Genomic DNA, 19,139 nt, shown 5'->3' on the forward strand with positions numbered 1-19,139 from the left:
ATTGGGTTGTTTTTTAAATAACATTGAGGGGCACCAACACTTTTGGCCAAAACTACAGTATATCTGAAAAACAATTTAATCTAGGGGAGTCAAAATATACTCTTATTGTTATGCACAATAACAATTTTCAGTTGGATCAAATTTTCTATATATAATCTATGCATCCTATTTAGGGCAAACTAAAAACAGTCACATTCTAAAAAGCACTGAAGAAATTACCTATTACAGACTTCAAGAATCTCATGTATTAAATGAATTACTATTAGCAATACAATGATATATAATAAATGCTGATCAAGATGACGTGAACATTCAATATGGAGCATATTAGCAAAGGAAACTTTTCAATTCAGAAAATTGGAACATTAAAATTAGTTAGCTCTCTTTTTTTTTTTCAAGGTGGAACTGAACAGTGCCCAACAATCATTAGCAAACTGGCAATTTCTTTCAACTATGGTCCCTTCATATTTTTTCTCATTTAGCAATGCCTTTGCAACATTTCCAGCTTAATTTTTCACAGGAATATGAGAAGCTGTCTTGGATCACTTTAGACAATTATCTTACTCATCTTGCTCAGCACTCTGACCTTGGCTGATCTTGAAAAACTAACAGTGGAACATGGTTGCTATCTGACTGGGAAGCTACCAGGAAGATAGGACCCTAAGCTAGACAGGAAAAGGAAGAGGAGGTGGGATTCTGCAATAGCAAATCACTTCTGAACTATTGCCAAGAAAACCATATAGATATGAAATTAAATTATTCAAGCATTACAAGTCAAGCTCAAATGCAGGAGGCTCTAAGTAGGAAACTGTCTTATATCCCATCAGACTATTTAACCACCTTGTTTAGTATTATCGATTTCTAGATTCTTCAGATATTCCAAATAAACTGCTGCAAAATCTTTTTGAAACTAAGGAAGTCAGGGGTCAGTCTTGAGACTTTCTTTAACTAGTAGTCACTATTCTGAATGATTTTAATAACTTAAGTTATTGCAACACAACACTGCAGGAAAAATCAAGCAATTAGAGCATCATTATAAAATACACTAAAAAGAGTGTGCAGGGTTCACCAAATCATTTTACTGTTCATTCTAGAATCCAACAAATTTATTTGTCAATAAGTCCATTATGTTGGCTTTCTTCTGCATTTCCTTGCCAATACTAAATTGTGCTTTACAATTGTTACTAAATTTTTTACTAGAGTGAGACAGAAGAAACACTTCATTCAATAAAGAGGCACTTGCATACCCATGTATTAACTTTCAATTTCTTTAAAGTGAATACTGCACTTGTCTCACATCTCCTGAACTTGTGTTTACTAATAAAATCCCCAAAGGAAATATATACCTGCAACAAAATCAATCCCACTGGATTTAAAATGGCTCCACTTTTAGAAGAACTGAAAATGAAACTTAAAAAGTACAAAGAAGATGCACAAGAAGGGAGAGGTTCTTTTGGCTTCATATTTCAGTTTTTAGAAATGGAGATTTGGAATTATGAGAAACAACAATGTCTGCAGAACAAGAAGATTGCGACAAAGAAGAAGCTATCTTTAATGAACAAGTAATCTTAGATGGGGGGAAAAAAGGAAAGGGGGGAAACAGAATGGAAAGTTTAAGATTGGGAAAAACAACTAAAAAAAATAGAGTGAAAAATAAGTATAAAATCAGAAAGCAACAGAAGAGGGAAATGCAGAAGAGAGAATTAGAACTAGAGAGGCAAGGGGGTAAAAAGGGGAGGGAGAAGATGAGAGGGAAGAAAGAAAGGAAAAGAAGTTATAACGGACAGAAGCAAAATATAGAGAAACGGCCTATTTAGAGATAATGGGTGAAAACTTAATGGAAAAAGGGATTCTGCAAAGGTACATAAGATAGTATGGTTATATTAGAAGCAGAAATAATTTTAGAAAATATGAAACAATGTATGATTAAAATTCTCTAGTGACTTCCTCATACAGTTTGCATTCTGACTGTTGTACAATCAAAAGATAGATGGAAAAATGTTGCCTAATTTAAAAGAGAGGGCCAAGAAGTGCCTTATATAATTCATTCATTATAGCTTCTTACTTTCTTCAATAAATAACAATTATCTGAAGTTATTTCGATTTCTTGTGAGATTGTGTAAATGATTTATTCCTGCCTGGGAACACTAACTCTAATACCCCCACATGTTGTAGTGTTTTTCCTGCCAATGTTCAATAACCTTTTTTTTTTTGCACTACATCTGACCTGGAAATTAATCAGCCAGCTGCCAAATACAGATGATGGCAGAGGAACACAAGATCAATCCACAATGCTAATCCAGGACTTATGCAATTATACTACTATATGGAATTGCCTTCTATCTGACTTATAAAAAAGGATTATAATTCACAGATGACATGTTTTTAAATGACGTTATTACCATTTTTTTCAGTTCTGCAAAGAAAGAAATTGAGTGGGTAATGTTCCAATTAGGTATTGTGAAATTGGTTTGGGCAATGATTCTCAGATATTTTGACATCACAATCCTTTTACATTCCTAAAAATGATTGAGGATCTCAAAGAGCTTTGGTTTATGTGGGTTATATCCATTGTTATTTATTATATCAGAAATTAAAACTGAGAAATTTTAAGTATTGATTTATTTGACTTCACCGATACCTTGAAAGGTTGTTGGTGACTCATAGTAGCCTTCAGACCATTTTGAAAAATACTTCATATATATTATAATGAAACAAATGATACATAACATTTAAAACTCTCCTACCATTAATTTTTTTAAAAACTGGTGACAAATCATCTTTTCATCATTACAAAACAAATGCATCCTCCCACTCTCCTGAGTGTCCTCCTGCTGAGAAGGCTTCAACAAAGCTTCAAGAGAACTTATGGTACTTTATAAAGGCAAACTGTGTAGATACAGATACAGTTATCACCCAGGGAACATTAGTGTTGAGGATGGCAGTGGTGATTGCACTTCCAGTATAGAGTGGGCCACAATTTCCTATGGAGCATGCTTATTTTAAAACTTGCAGGCAGCTCAATGGAACTCTTGATATACCTGGACATCAGAGTCGCTGAAGCTTTGGGACTTGGTTGTGGCAGTCATAAGGAAACTAGAAGACTTGTCTGTTCTATTTATCTTCATTCTACTCAATTTTTGATGACTCGTGAAATGTCAGTTTGCACAAATCCTAATTCAACTGAGCTTGAGAATTATAACAGGAGGGGAGGATGACTTCTTGGTCTCCGTGAAAGGCATTACTGTATGACTATTAGAAATTCCTTTTCTATATAAAATGCTCTGACTCACAGCATGGTTCAAATGGGATTCAAGTTAGGCTTGAAGTCTCTGAAAGTCTCATTGTGGGTATCAGTGGATAGTGCCAGAAGTCTGTTTTAGGAATCGTTGATGCTACCATGGGTATAGAGAAGCCTCAAGCTCTTTAAAGAAAGGATTGAGGAAAGGACTGTTTTATGTCTGTGAAAGCCACAGCAAGGCAGTCCCATGCTGGAAGGCTACAACTTATAGAAGGAGATTGATTATAAGTAATCCTCGACTTACAACCACTATAGAGCCCTGAATTTGGGTTGTAAGGAGTTGTAATCATGTGATCAGGCTAATTTTATAACTATGTTATGAAAGCTGTAAAATAAACCACCCTGGTCATCATATGAATTCATCAGGTCCAATGGGCATTTTTTGCCAATTGAACATGGTGAAAAAGGCAAAAAGTATTGCGAATTGTGTCATGTGACCACGAAGACTACTACGCTATAAACGCAAGTTGGTTGCTTAGCACCCGTGATTGTGGAGAGACAATTGTCATAATGTTGAGGAAAGGTTGTAAATAGTTTTTCTTAAAGTATTTTGTAATTTTGACCAGTTATTTAACATTTTTGGGGACAGGTACCTCTAGAAACCTCTGTTACATCTGAATAAAATGAGTCTTTGCAAATGGCTGCTAAATACTAACCTCCTAAAGATGAAGGATGTTTGTTTGAATACTCTGGGATTGACGCACCGTATCTCTGCACCTTACCCAGTCCACTGCTGTGTTGTAGATTCCTTTGAGGGTTATGCTGTGGGAGACAATACATTTTTCTCAGCTCAGCGTAGGAGCCTGGGTTCCTTGAACTGCTGCCTCCCTCTCCTGTGACATGGCTTTCTCTGATCATGTTTGTTAATAGGAGGATATTCTGTCCTTTCAGGAATGTGACCTCTCCTTAGAGCAAGCTGTATTATATATAGTTCAAGGAGGTTTATGCTGCCTTCAGCTTCTTCTACTATACAAAGTCTCCTATTTCACTTAAACTGTATAATTTCTAGCTTCATCTGAGGTGAACTTGACCTAGCGAGGTTGGATAAGGCTTTTGAGAACTGCCACCTGAGGGAGCTCTTCACCTTCGTGTTGCGAGGATCCTTGGGCTGGTTACCTTTTAATATAATCATTAAACCTAAAGCTTATTTGACGTAGATATTTTAATTTAGACAAATTAATAACACCAATTAAATTTTGTTAAGACTACAAGGTTTTGTGCTCAAAGCTGCAGCTCCTGAATGAATATGGGACTCTTTCTTAATTCTCAACTGGACCATGGGCACACTTAGTTAACCTGTTTTTTTTTTTTTTAATGAAGTGAACACAAGACTCAATACGTACTACTATGGATAGAATTACAGGATTATCATTTGCAACTTTAGAAATTGCAGTAAGCATTATATTCTACTGGCAGCTGCAATCAGAACTTTATTGTAGGCAGTCAGATGTACGTGGATGCCACTGGGAAAGAAAATAAGTTTTGATTCCATGAGAAATTGATATTTTGAAATAATTGTTATTTAAAACTGGGAAGTAATTTTTTTCTGAAAAGCTTGGGCTAAAAATGGGGTCACTGCTCTAGACCAATGCATGCTAATAATAATTTTAAAACTCTTAAAAGGGTTACAAAAACAGTGTAATTTATCTAAATCAGCTGAGTAGCAATATATTCAACTGAAATGAATAAGGGAGGTGTCTGAATTGTGGGCAGCAAGCAGTGGGACTAGCTGCTACTACTTTTGCTTGTATGTCCTGTCGAGCTGTCCTTCGGCAGCCTTTTCTGCAGTAAAGGTCCGGAAAAGTCTATGAGGAGAAGCATGAAGAGGAGGAAGATGTGTTATTTCTCCCATCCTCATCTAGGTTCCTTCCAAGTGGTTCAATCTGATTGAGGAGACTCTCTCAGTGTTAGGAAGGAGGCAATGGCAAGCCATTTTCCAAGAAATCTTGTCAAGAAAACTGCAGGAACCAATCCTGGCAGTCACAAGAAATCAACACCGACTTGAAAGCAAAAATAAATAAAATAAAATAAATAAAAAAGAACCTTTCAATCTACTTCTTTTGATGAAACTACTCAAACGCAGTGAAGCACCCCGTATTTGGTTTCTCTTATATAAATCAAGTAATTACAAAAGCAGACAGTATTTTTCCAAATGTCCGACTAATCAGAAATTGAGCATGCGCGTGTATATTTGTGTGTGTGTGTTTGTGCTTCTTTGCTTTGAAATAAAATAAGTATAAGCCTCTTATGTTTCAATTCTGCATTTCCTTTTCATGATAAACCTTTCTGCTCTGGCAAATGTATACTCCCATACACTATTTTAGGACTCTTGGAAACACTATACTTGCCCATGAATTAGGGGATTAATAATGTAATGTGGAGATGGGCATATGGGTATATGAAAAATGAAATCTGTAGCCTTGGGTTTGAATAGCTGTTTGGACTAATTAGTTCTCACTTTAGCAATAGCTATACATCACTTTGTTAAAGCATCGGATATAGATTTGAAGTATGTGCACCACAGTTCTGGACAAAGTTCACGATTTGTGTCTTTGTATATACATAAGAATAGAGGTCAATCCAGTATGTCCTCTTTCCTAACCATGGCTGTCACATACCCTTATGAAAAAAAAAGGGTTTTCCCGTGTTCTTGGTTTCCAAATGTATTCACTGGAATGTTCCCTTATGCCTGAATACCACTCCAATTGAGTATTCTTCCTCCAGCTATCACCAATGATTGCTGAGGCCACCAGAGAGCAACAAGCAACAGCCAATCCTTTATTTTCTAATCCAGCTCCATTCCCAGTTGAATTTACTTTCTGTTTTAACTTTACTCTTAAGACTTTAATGACGTCTAAGTTGGTTGTTTATTCCCAGCCTGCCTTCCTTTTGAATTGTGTCTTTTAGACTATAAGCATGTAGGGAAAGGCAGTTTTGTTTCACAAATACGTAATTGTGAACTATTCTGGGAGTCTTTCAGGCAGAAGAGAATGAGGAAATAAGAACAGTACAAATCCCTCTGAAGCTAAGGAGGCCAATGGCCACCACTGCATCCTATGTCAACAAACAGCATAAAATTAAATATTGATTGTGTAAACAATTGGTTTATTTTATCTGCCTAATCTACTTCCAGAGTCTCAGGTTGAGCCAAAGCTAAACTTATTTTCATTTATCATTTCACTATTTCTCAGCACCGAGTAACATTTTATATACTACCATTTATTCCAAAGATAAAGCATCTTGTTAATCCCTTTTGGGTGTACAACTAAGCTGCTCTTTAAAAGCAAGGGGGAGAAATAAGATCTTTCATAGCCAGGAAGCTGAAGGCCATAGACACACAGCATTTTCTGCCTCATAAAAAGATTATTGTGGGAAGATGTAGATCCCCCCAACTTTCCATAGTCCTATGGATAGAAAGTTTCAGTCACATTTTAACTGTGAAATCTTATTCAGCAACTTGAGGCATTCACATCTCAGGAGCACAACTCAAACTGACCTGTTTGTTATTTTATTAATGATTTAAATTATGCTTTCAGTTGTAGTTTTCTATTCAAGCACCCCACTAGCTTAAATACTCAAAGGTTCCCACATTATTTTCTTAAAATAAATTTATAAGCAAAATACAGTTTGAAAATAGTTATAAATCTATTTTTTTTCAATCACACAAATGTTTGGAATCAATTCTCTATTTTTGCTTCTTTTAGGAAACTGGGACTAATTAGTTTTAAATGGTTTTACAAGCAGTGTAGAAATTCCAATTTAAAGCACACCCACCAGAGAATTTGCCCTTAGCTTTTTAGCACATTACACATCAGTCACAATTCAATAATATTCCATAAGGTTTGCAGAAAACCTATAAAAGGAACTGTGAAACTGAAATTACCTGTATATAACTATTTTTTTAAAAAGACACTTAAATGGAACACAGTATTATTTCCTGCATTTCTTTTTTGAAGAAGCAAACAGTAATACAGCTCATCTATTCAGGGCTAGCCCTACCACTAGACAGGATGAAATGGATAATTCAGATAATAGACTGAAGACTGCCTTGTCTACTCTTATTCTAGTCTGTTTGCTGGATCAATTGCCCATTCAAATATCTCACCTTAAGGACTTTCACAGGGTTCATTCAAAAGACGTCAGCCAAGTATGATACCCTGGCTGGGAATGGGAACGATGGGTCAGGTGTCCGGCAAACAAGTATATCACAAGGGCAGCATGAACAAATAGTATTAAGGAAAATTGAAGCGGAAATCTGTCCTACTCCTGACCTTTATAGGTATCTTTAATTTAATAAACATTTCAGGGGCTATGTACAGAACACTGTGTAAGTAAAAGGGCATTTTTAATCCCTCCTGCAGTCTGAAAGCCAGTAGTGAAGGTTGGAAACAAGATTACATCTGTTACACTGCCATGCATTTAAAATAAAATGTCAAAATATCAAATTTGGAGCCACCAACTTCATACCTTTTTAATTATCACAGATGACTGTTTAAGGGCCACAACCCAGTACACCATTCTGGCACAAGCAAAACTGAAATTAAATCCAAATTCTTTTCTACTTGACTCATCTGCTTTGTAAAATATATGCTTAATTTTGCAATGCATGGCATGATAAAAGCAAGTGGAGTTAGGAACCAACATGTGGGCTCTCAGCTTAGTAGAAGAGCATGATATAACGGTGGTCTAACATTTAGCTTAGTGCTTTCACTGAAAGAATCAGTGAAAGTATTCATGAAATTAATGAAAAAGTATTCTACTTGAGATATGGATGGATACTGTCAATCAGAATAGATCCTATAAGCCTAAAATAGGCTGCAATGGAGTATAAGACAGTTCTGAGTTTCAAGACTTACCTGTAGCATAAGCAATTACTGATGTTCATTGTGTATTACAACTAATGTTTACTTATACGTTTACAAACTTACTTTTAAATGCATGTTTTGGGGGATCTCTGGTTTTGCCACTTTTCGATGTTTAAATGTTGTATTTTTAGTTGCTACTTGTGTCTTTTTATTGCTGCTTGCTGAACTGATTACCAAGCCTCTACTCAGCACTTATTCAAACTAATGGCACTGGTGCCAATCAATTATTACAATGCTTAATGACAGATAGGTGTACTTCGGTATTCCTAATATTAAAACCTTTGCATCCATAGGGCTAAAAGTATATCTGCATCAAACAACATTACGACTCCATGACAAGTGCGTTAAAATTACTCAATCACTACTAAAACTAGGGCTTTGAATTTTGCTTCAACTGAAACAAGATAGAACTATTTAGTTATGCTTGTCAATTATGATTTATTGTATAATAGACAGAAGGAAAATAAATTGAGGCATAATTCAGATAAGACAGATAAGATGGGGTCAAACTTTCCTAAACAGAGCAGATATGCAAATTGTTTGTTATTGTGCATTAGGACCCCTTATTTTCTTAGATGGAATTTGTGGCCGGAAGCATTATTGTAGGCTTTCTTTCCTAAATAATGACCTAACAGCAAATTGTAACTTCTAAGCTTTACTTAGATAATGCATTGTGTGTTGGGCTACCCACTTGTGAAATACTGGTACAAAGTGCTACACTCACTTTGGTCTTTGGTCTATTTTCTAGAGGCAAAGTTAACGATTTTGAAATCTCTATACTGGTTGCTAATTTTCTTCTGGATACAATATAAGGGGTCACTTGTTTTTACAGATCTGAATGGTTTGGATTCAGGATACTTGCCTCCTTCTGCAAGGTTCCCATCATTTAAATCACCTGGGGAAGTACATCTTCAACGGTAGATGGTCCACCTTGCTGCAACTTGGGCCCTGACCTTTTGTCATGGCTGAATATGATGAATTTGCTCCCCAATAGTAATAGCACTTAAGACTTATATACCACTTCACCGTTCTTTACATCCCTCTCTAAACAGTTTACAGAGTCAGCATGACTCAACAATTTGGGTCCTCATTTTATCCACCTCAGAAGAATGGAAGGCTGAATCAACCTTGAGCCTAGTGAGATTTGAACTGCCAAATTACAGGCACAACAGAAGTAGCCTGCAGTACTGCACTCTAACCACTGCACCACTATGGCTCATGGAATATAATGGTGACTACCACATTGGCTTAAAAAAAAACACCTTCCAGTTTACCTTTCACTATGCCTAAGTATAAAATTTAAGTTTTAATTTATAGTTTTAATGACTTAAATCACCATTTTATCTTTTTCTAGAGTCTCTTGATTTTAATATTTTTGCTTTTTACATACCATCTTGGTATTTTGGTAGCAGGCAGCTAAAAGTAAAATATATGAATAAATATTTTTTTTCTAATTACAGGTGCAATTAGTACTGCAAGGCTGCATAAAATGTGCATTCAATGTAAATTAAATGCATTCCAGTTTTCTTTCCACCTTAGATGTAACTGATGGGCATAATCATGGATGCAACTGCACCTTCAAGAATGAAACACTATTTATTACACTGGTTTAGAAATGATTTGCTGTTTTAGCTTTAATTATTGAAGCAAAACAAAAATGTAGCACTTGAAAGCATATTGTAACATTACTTAGAATGCTGTTTTCCAGTTAACAGATGATAAAAGTTTTAAAATAATAGTCCAGTCTAATAATGTCACTCTTAACTTCGTTTGTATTTTAGCATTGATTTTTTAAAAGTTCCTCTATCTCTATCAAAGACTCATATCAGCTTAACTATGAATTTGTGTTTGATACAGCAGATTACAAAATGCCCTTCAGTTTCAAACGATTTTAAATGGCACAGCTTTCCTCCAAATGTTCTGAGAGCTGTAACTAAAGACCAAAGAGGTGCTTTCCTATCTCAAAGGTGAGCTCAGAACGAATTAAATACTTTAACTAAAATCCAGGCTATTAAAATACAATAGTGGCTATCTCTTGTTCCTATATCTTGTACAGAACTGGTAACAATACAGGTGAGTAGACCAAACATGGAAAGTCTCCTACCCAGAGATTGCAGATAGCTTTTGGTGTGCCTGATAGGCGGTCTCACATCCTTTGGTACGTGTTCTGTGCATTTCAGCATGTAACGATGGGCAACTGACTGAGACATCCCCAATGGAAATGACCAATTCCCGATACAGAGCCACCTGGGTGTTGAAGTCCTGGACAAGCTGAGAAAGAGAAAATCTATTTACATAAAACCAACGTTTTGCTGCAGTGAGAGATAAGGCAGGATTTTTTTTTTTAAAAAAATGTTGTTCCAGCCATGCTGATGCAGGCATTTGAAACAGAATGAAGATCTGCCCCTACCATGCCATAAATAATAAAGCATGTTATAAAAGCTGCCCTTTGCTCACGCAGAGCATGCATTTTCACTGGGAAATGAAGACATTTCACATATTTTAAGCCTTTGAAAGTGTTTTTCATGCTAAAGCTGGCTGACTTAACAGCTTCTCTTTTCCCGGAAGCCAAATATTTTATCATGAAAGAAGATAATGTTTCCAGAAATAGTTTCTCCTCTATGCCCCCTGACCTAGCCTCCACCCACCCCAATTTTTTGATTTGCTGTCTATCAGGAGTGGAATGTGTCACTCATTGCTCTGTTATTTTTTTAAACTATTTTTCCTGGCTCCAAGGCTGTTTTACTATTCTTAAGAATCTGACTATTTACCTAGGAGGAAAAACCCCTTGCCCTTCAGTATTTGTGCTAGGCTTCAGGGTTAAATGAATCATTATTATTTTGCTTAACATAATTACTATTATTGATTTTTCTTCTGAGACAAATTACGTTTGTATATGTATGGTATGCAACACGGAAAAAGATTAACAATATATTCTAACATTAATTTGTAAGATAGTTCAGATTTGCCCACCATTTAACCCTCAAATTATCATAAAATGGCATCCCTTTGTTTGAATATATGTAATAAAAAACAGTATATCTTATTATTGTATTGACATATTTTACCATAACCCTAACCCCAAATTATATTCTCAACACTTCTGTTGTACAAAGTTAAACACCTCTCCACCATAGCTGGATTCTCTGGCCAATCAGTTCAACTCCAAGGGACTGTTGTGCACTGTGTGATAAAATTAATCTTCTACTCTTTCCTTTCCAGATTAGCATGTTATGGCCCCGACAAAAAAAAATAATCACATTTGACAGACTGCCCAAACCAAGGCTTGAAAACATTATCCTCAAAAGCTCTTTTGTGACACTTGCTGAGCCTTAATAAAACCTTGTGAATATCAGGCTTTATTTTTAAAGGTTAACACTTTGTAAACTCACAACTGTAAGTTTGTATAAAAGAAATTTAAATAGTAAGATTCTTTTTAAATGCCTTAAAATGAAAAGAATACTAAAAAGTTTAAGCAAGTCATTTCCTAAAGAAAATGACTAAATTCAATATTGTAACTTTCATAGCCCAGTTCACATATTTCCATAATCGAAGAAAGGTTTTCAGCGCAAATAATCTGAAGTTTCATTTCACAAAATGGACTTTATTTACATTCATAGATTTCAGTAAGAATCCCATTAAGTGTACAGCAAATCTCAATGTAAATTTGTCCGTTTTAGGACACATAGGTCTTGATGAAGGAAGATGCCCATTCCAATCCAATGTGTCTGACTAGTCGGCAGCCTATCTCAGCTACCGTGTTCAGGCTCCTTCGATCATATCAAAATAAAAGCAGTAATTGTAAAATTCTCTTGCTTGATTTATGAAGGCTCAGACTTTTAGAGCTGCATTTCAATTTCAGCTAACTCTGACAAATCCAGAGTTAGAAGCCCAAGGCAATTTACAATCCTATGTAAGTTTATGCAAAGGAAATTCCTTCGGAATTCAGTATATATTCTGAAATAAAGCTATATAAGATTACAATGAAAATGTTTGTGTAACTCTTTTTGAGTTGTCATTAAATTTTTTTTAAAATCATGCATTGTTTACAGTCATAGTCACTATAAATAATAACCTAAGAAGTATCTTCAACAGAAAGATTCCAAAAGGGTAAGTACCTAAATAGAGAAATTAGAAAACTAATAATAGATTTTTCCTATCAAGTACTATGGTTTTTAGCTTTTCCAACACAGTTCGGATTGTTAGAACTCTATCTTAATGAATTTATAAGTTAACCATATAGAGAGCTCAATTGCACCAAAGTTCAACTTAGTTTTGATTTGGGAAGAATATGCTTCTGGTAGATTAACTTCCTATCTACCCTGGGGGGATTGAAGTGGCAAGTTAGTTCATACATCAACAGGCACAGCTGCTATTTGCACCAGTAAGTTAGCACAACTGTGGCGTGAAAAGACAGATGCACATCTTTTAACATCACCTCCATGTGCATTCACAGCCTTGTTTTCTATTGAACAAGTGGAACTGTATGGTTTTTTTTTTTTAATTTCCCAATTCCGAAATTAAGGGGAAGTAGAGAAAGGGCTTGCTCTGGATTTCTGAGGTCTACTACACAGGGCGTAGAGTATCGTTCCAGATTGCACAGTGGGCCGATACTACCAAACCAGCAGATGTTTGATACTTCTGTAGTGTCCACTGACCCACGCAAGCCAATATTCCAAAATCGCACCTTTCTTTACTTTTCCTACGAAACACGTATAAACGCGAGCTCCTTCTCCAGTCCATTAAACACCCGAGGCTTTAAAAAAAAAAAAAAACCCAACCCATCATTATAACGCCCCCCCCCCCCACGCCACCTCACAAGCCCTGGTCTCGAAGCCGCTACTTGAGCAAAAAGGGTGTCAACTCAAATGCGGACTGCAGTTTTAAAAATAGTGCAGCTGCACGTGATCGGAATAGACAAGGAGCGGAAGACGGGGAGACGTGGGGGGGGGAGAGGAGTGGAGCCCCACACAAACACGTCTACAAAAACACAAAGGGGAGGGGGCGCAGCTGCGCGGTACCCACCATCTTGCAGTCATCCAGGGCTAGTCTCTGGGTCTTAGGGGCGCCCTCGGTGCTGCCGCTGTCTCGGCCTTCGCAGTCTCTGCCGTGCAGCGACGTTTTGCCGATTTGGAAGATCGAGCCGGTGGACCTGGGGCGCTTTTTGCGCCCATTCGGTGCAGAACTCATTCATACGCATCCACCAAGCAAAAGCTGCTGCTTACACGGGTGCCGGCCGCGGGCGGGGGGGGCAAAGATTTTCCACCACGCCAGATTCGAATGCCGCCGCCTCAGGCGGCAGCGGCGGCGACAGCAGCAGCGCGTCGATGAACCCGGTGAGAGCTCCAGAATCGCTCGCCCGACGCCTTTCCCCCTCGGCTTCTCTTCACAGGCGGGAAGGCTGTTTGGGCTCCGGGGAGCCTTGGACCGGCAAGGGAGCACTCGAGGCGGCGGTGGCGGTGGCTTGCAGCATCGCCTCCCGTCGGGCCACGGCAGCGAGATTCGAGGCGAAGGATGCTCAACAACTTCTTCCTTTCAGCGCCGCCACCCGCAGCAGAGTGTCAGTCCCTGGAGCCCAAACTGAACGCGGGTCCGCTCTGCCCGCCCGGTTTGAAAGCGGCGGAGACCCGAGGTTGCTCGGCCGAGCGGGGCTTCCATTCAGGACGGAGTGGGGGAAACGCAGCCCGAGGCCGCCCGTCTCCAGCAACCCCGCTTCTTTGTGCCTCCTTCGCGCACGGCACCAATTCCAGGCTCGCTCGCTCCCCTCCCTCGTCGCCGCCGCCGCAGCACAGAAGGGGAGCGAAGGCATGTGCGCCTGTGTATATCAGGCAGAGTTGGGCGCGCGCAGGCGCACGCCTCAATCGGCCGATTTCTTTCCCTGGGCTCTTCGCTACTTTGTTTCCCTCGAGCCGTCGCCTGGAAGGCTCCCTTGGCTAAGGGCCCCCCGACGGGAGGAAACAGAAAGCCGCTGAGGTTGCTCCTCCAACAAGGCGGGGCCTGAGGTTAGCGCCTTAGCCCGCGAAACTCACCCAAGCCTTCCAAAACAGCCCCTCGTACCGGAGGCAAGATTTTTTTTAAAAATAGGATCCACTTACAAAAGTGGCGTTCTGGGGCCTTCTGAGGTTCCATCACTAGGCTCTAATCCTTTTTTTTCCCTACAACCGCCCCCCTTTTCTACCTGGTATCTCCCTCCAAAAAGCAGAGGCATAGTCATCCCCCTCTCATGTTGAACCAGGTCAGTTGCAAGAGTAACAACTGCGTTCATATAGTATATTCAACCTGGTTAGTGTCCCCCCAAAAAAAAACCTGGATTGATTGTGCTTTGTATATTGTGTGGACTCAACAGTGGTGGTTCAGTTCAATACAAGGAAAAACTTAATTTAGTAACCAGGCTAGGTGTACTGTATTTTGCAAACAAAGCCACCAAATTGGATCAATCGGTGTCATCTGCATCATGAACTATTGAAGTAAACACCAGGTGTTTCTCAGGGAAAAAAACATTTAGATAACAAAGGTCAAGGTTACTCATGCAGTAGAGCCAGTTGGCTCACTTGAATAAAATAACTAGATTTATTTCCACAGACCAGCGAACCCCAAATTTGGATCTACTTTTGGCTAGCACTTATTGGATAAGTTACCATATATTTTGGGCATTTGAGGCAAACAATTACTAGATGTTCATTGGGAGTATTTTCCTGCAATTTTTGGATATGCTGTAAAATAGAATGATTAATGATAGAACAAATATTTTCCAAGGACATAACTATCTTTGCAGAAAATTGGGAGACTGTCTTGGCTTGCCTTGGTCATGAAAGCCCTCTGGGTGACCTTGGGCAGGTAACTGTTTCAGCTCAATTCACCTCAGAGTTGTGGGGAAAATTGGAGGAAGGCGTGTTGGATATGTTCACCACCATGAGTTATTTGTAAAAATAATAAAGGGATACAAATACATTACTCTCATAAAACCTTAGATGGGCACGTATATGTCTAGCCTCTACTTAATGGCTTTTTTATAATAGCAGGAAATTTTATTATGCAAAATTATGAAAATTATTTTTATTGGGAGTTACTCATAAAACTAGGCAGTACTTTCAGTTATGAAAAACAACTTTTTCATCTCAACTTGTAATTAATGTAAGATTCAGCTTTGACATAAAGTGGCTTCATTATTTAATAAAGCCATCTTAAATTTACAGTGTGTCTTGCCAGATCAACTTATACAACTAATGGCAATTAAAACACCATAATTAGTTACAACACATGTAACTAATAACTATATAATATGATTATAACATAAATGATAGAATTATCCTACTATAAAATTATTCAGAGTCAGCCTTTAGGATTCTGAAAACATAGAGAAAAAGAAACCACCAGAATGTATTTCCTGGAAGAAAATTCTAAATTGAAGCAGTCAGTGTACAAAAGCCCATTACAAGCACCTACTAATTTAATAGAGTTTGTTGAAAAAAGGCCTTAGAAACCAACTGCAAGGCTCAAATGGGTTAAGAGAAACTTAGCCTGATGATTCGGGCCCCAAATTGTTTAAGGCTATTAAACCCAACCCGTAAAAAGGCCAGATAATTTCACCAAGTGTATTAAGTATGATCACCTTCCTTAATGCACTGATTGAACAACAGTTCTAAATTTGACTCTTTTAAGTATGTATATAAATTATGGTTTATAAATCGTATTGCTCTTGTATAATAGCAAAAAGGCTGGCAGCCTATTTGCAGCGATCACAGCTGTTTAAGAAAACTCACAGCTTGGGTTTCAGACTCCCAAGATTTTGAACATGAAACATCCAATTGAAGACTGAAATGTCTGTTTTGAGTTCAGGAAAACTTGTTGCACTTTTTGAATACATTAAAGCTGGTACATTAGCCAGTTTGAAAGCATTTCAGGACTGAATTTAAAATAAGTGTTCTGCATTTCAGATTTTAAACTTGGAATGCTTTTGGAAGCTGAAAATCGATTCTGATTTTCAGCTTCCAAAAGCATTCCAAGCTTAAAATCTGAAATGCAGAACACTTATTTTAAATTCAGTTTAAATTGCTGATTCTAGCATTTCAAATTCAAAATGGAAGGCATTTCATGCTCAAACATTTTAAATTTGAAATGTTTTGTATCCATTACTAAAAATTGGCATCAGAACTGAGGTACTTTCATTTTTAATTATTTGTAGATTTCATGCCTGAAAAGCAAAAATATACAGTTAAGGATTGCTTCTATATCTTTCGTTTTTGCTACTATTCCAATAGTTTTAATGTGCATGTTATTGCTTTCACATAAAACCTAGGGAGCACTGGAAATGTGGACTATAGAAATATCTGTACTATTAATTCCCATTTTTTCTTGTAGTTGTCCGAGAACTGAATTTTGGTATGGCCCAAAACAGTCAACTATGATAACCAATGAGAAACGCTGTATACAGATGTGCATTCTGATAACAAGAATCTGAATATATCATAATTATAACATTTAATTGTTGGAAGAACTATAATCCAGTAATAGAACAAATCTGAGGTTTAGTCCAAACACCTTTAGTTGGGTCTTGGACGACTTCGTTAGAAATTATAGAATATGTAAGTATAGACCAGTGTTTTTAAACCTCATCCATAGGCTGAGTTTGAATTCTATTATAAAATTCCTAAGTTTCCTGTTGCCATGGTTGTTACTCTTATTTCAGCAATAATTACACTCATTTTGGTTACAGAAAGATATAACACCAACCATGTTCTTGCATGGTTGATGAATAAACATAACAATTTGGATGTGATGGAGAAGATTCACCTAATAAATTCTGTCTTGCAGCTTTTAAAATAATGAAACTGCGTTCACAAACAAATGAAAATATTGGCAACAAATCCAGATGCAGAACCTGATAGTAAGCTATGTGTATACATAAGTAATATGTCTTCATATACATTTCTATTATTTCATTTATAACCTGCCTCAATGGATACTTTCTAGGAATATATATGTGTAGTTAGTAATAGCAGTGCGGTCCATTACAGAACATGAAAGTTGCTTAGGTGCTATTTTCTTTTTGAAACGAAATCTTTAAATATATTTCCACAGATGAAGAAGCTGAAACCATCTGGAATTGCAATCTGAAATATTTCATGAATAGAGAACACCCCAGAATTGCATTTTTTTGCTTTACAATATAGTACTGTTCCTATTAATAATACAAAAAGAATTCCCATAAAAATGCAAAACAAACCTACGAATAGTACAGATATATAAACAATATATAAGGAATCCTATAAACAACAGAACTGTACCTAATATTTATAAGCCATGTCGTATTTATCATTTAGTACTGGACTTCTTAACAGATCACGGATTTTCCATACTGTCTGGATCTTTTTGCTTAAATACTGCATTTGCTTAGAGACACTATTGTTTTGGACAATGTTTGGCACGTGGGTCTTAACAAACTAGGGCCTAATAGTCTTTGCAACAAGTCTAATTAACTACCTTTCTGTTAAGCTTTTAATTATTTTAAAATTTGTAACTTACCACGAGATTTTTTAAAAATAGGAAAGCTAAAGTTGCAAATTTAAAATGAAGAAATAATGAAATTTGAAGCCACTAAGTTTTCAGTAATTTTCAATGACAAAAAATGCTGGTGATGATTCCGACTGATTGCATTAAAAATTTGTTACTAATATATATGAGAGGAACCCAATATAAAATATAAATATTTTCCTAAGGGATATAATGAATTGAATAGAAAACTTAGCCTTTAATTATCAACCATCAGAACTGCTGTTGCTTTGTTTCCAAGCCAAGGAAGCTCAAAAGTCTCTTAATAATTGCTATTTTGAGATTTGACATAATCTTACTTTTAGCTTCACTAGGATTACAGGTAGTCCTCTACTTATGACATTTGAGCTCCAGATTTGTTGTTAAGTGAGTCATACCTAATTTTACAACCTTTTTGCCACAATTGTTCAGCGAATAACTTCACTTTTTAAGTGAATCGTGTTAAATCGAATTTGTGACTTTGTTGGATGGCAGCTGGAAAAGTTGCAAATGGTGATTATGTGACCCCAGGATGGTACAACTGTCATATACATGCCAGTTGCCAACTGTTGAGGTAATTCCCCATTAGGAAGACGTATTTGAGAGTAGTGTTTCAATAATACACATACAGCACACAGATACACTGTACAGTAAATGTAGGTTTTTACTTCAAGACAGTTTAAGCAAAGTTCAAGATAAGCAGTCCAAAAGTCATTCAGTCAGTAAATCAGTCAGTTTTTCAATCCAGGGATAATCCAAATATCAAAGTCCAGTGTGAAAAAACAGTTCAATATCAGACATTAAATCCAGAAATAGCAGTCAATTAGGAAAAATGGAGGAACGGCAACACTTTCCAACAGAAGGGAACAGAGATACACTCACACTCTCTTCTGAGACTCAGACTAAAACTTAAACAACCCAGGTTTCTGGCTCCATCTTATGGCCGTTTGAGTAACCACACCCAATTGCAGTTTTTAGCATGCTCTTAAAAGACAGTATTAAAATGTCTATTCTGGTTTATATATTTCTAACCCAAGTACCTGTTAGGAGACTTATATTCCTAACACCAACCATCCAAATTTTGACCACATGACTCTGGGGATACTGCAACAGTATATAGGCTTACTGTCATAAGTCACTTCTTTCATTGCTCTTGTAATTTTGAATGGTCACTATATAAATGATTTTAAGTCAAGAAACTGCCTTTACATTCCTTATATATCCTCACATCTTTGCCATTTTCTGAGTAGTCTAGATTTTACTCTCTTCCTTGTTTTCATTTTACCAATCATGGTTACACTAAGCTAGCATTTGCCTTTTATATCTTTATTGTGTACTTACAATTGCCAGAAAACAGATTCAAGGGATCACATCAGAATAAACATAAGATTTCATTTCTTAAAAATGCTTTAATACAAATCGTTAGGAATACTTTATTCCTT

At 37.0% G+C, this 19,139-nt stretch overlaps 1 protein-coding gene across 3 annotated transcripts in view; it reads right to left on the bottom strand.

The window, feature by feature from the left end:
* The window catches only part of RGS7BP (regulator of G protein signaling 7 binding protein), a 53,843-nt gene extending 39,742 nt beyond the window's left edge, over nucleotides 1-14,101 (bottom strand). Inside the window, exons 1-3 of one of the 3 annotated variants that reach the window (XM_087927229.1) lie at nucleotides 13,192-13,960; nucleotides 10,271-10,437; nucleotides 3,958-4,063 (exon numbers count right to left, since the gene is read on the bottom strand). Coding sequence is in view for 2 of the 3 variants with exons in the window: in XM_026717169.2 (XP_026572954.1) it covers nucleotides 10,271-10,437; nucleotides 13,192-13,356 (332 nt within the window). In the remaining variant the exon portion in view is untranslated. Of the gene's footprint in view, nucleotides 1-3,957; nucleotides 4,064-10,270; nucleotides 10,438-13,191 lie in introns of all 3 variants that reach the window. The other 2 variants (XM_026717169.2, XM_087927228.1) reach the window with 2 other exon arrangements.
* Between the last annotated feature and the right edge of the window lie 5,038 nt (nucleotides 14,102-19,139).

Source organism: Pseudonaja textilis, chromosome 2 (genome assembly GCF_049901715.1).
Source record: "Pseudonaja textilis isolate UNSWEBS1 chromosome 2, rPseTex1.2, whole genome shotgun sequence".
Classification (NCBI taxonomy): Eukaryota; Metazoa; Chordata; class Lepidosauria; order Squamata; family Elapidae; genus Pseudonaja; species Pseudonaja textilis.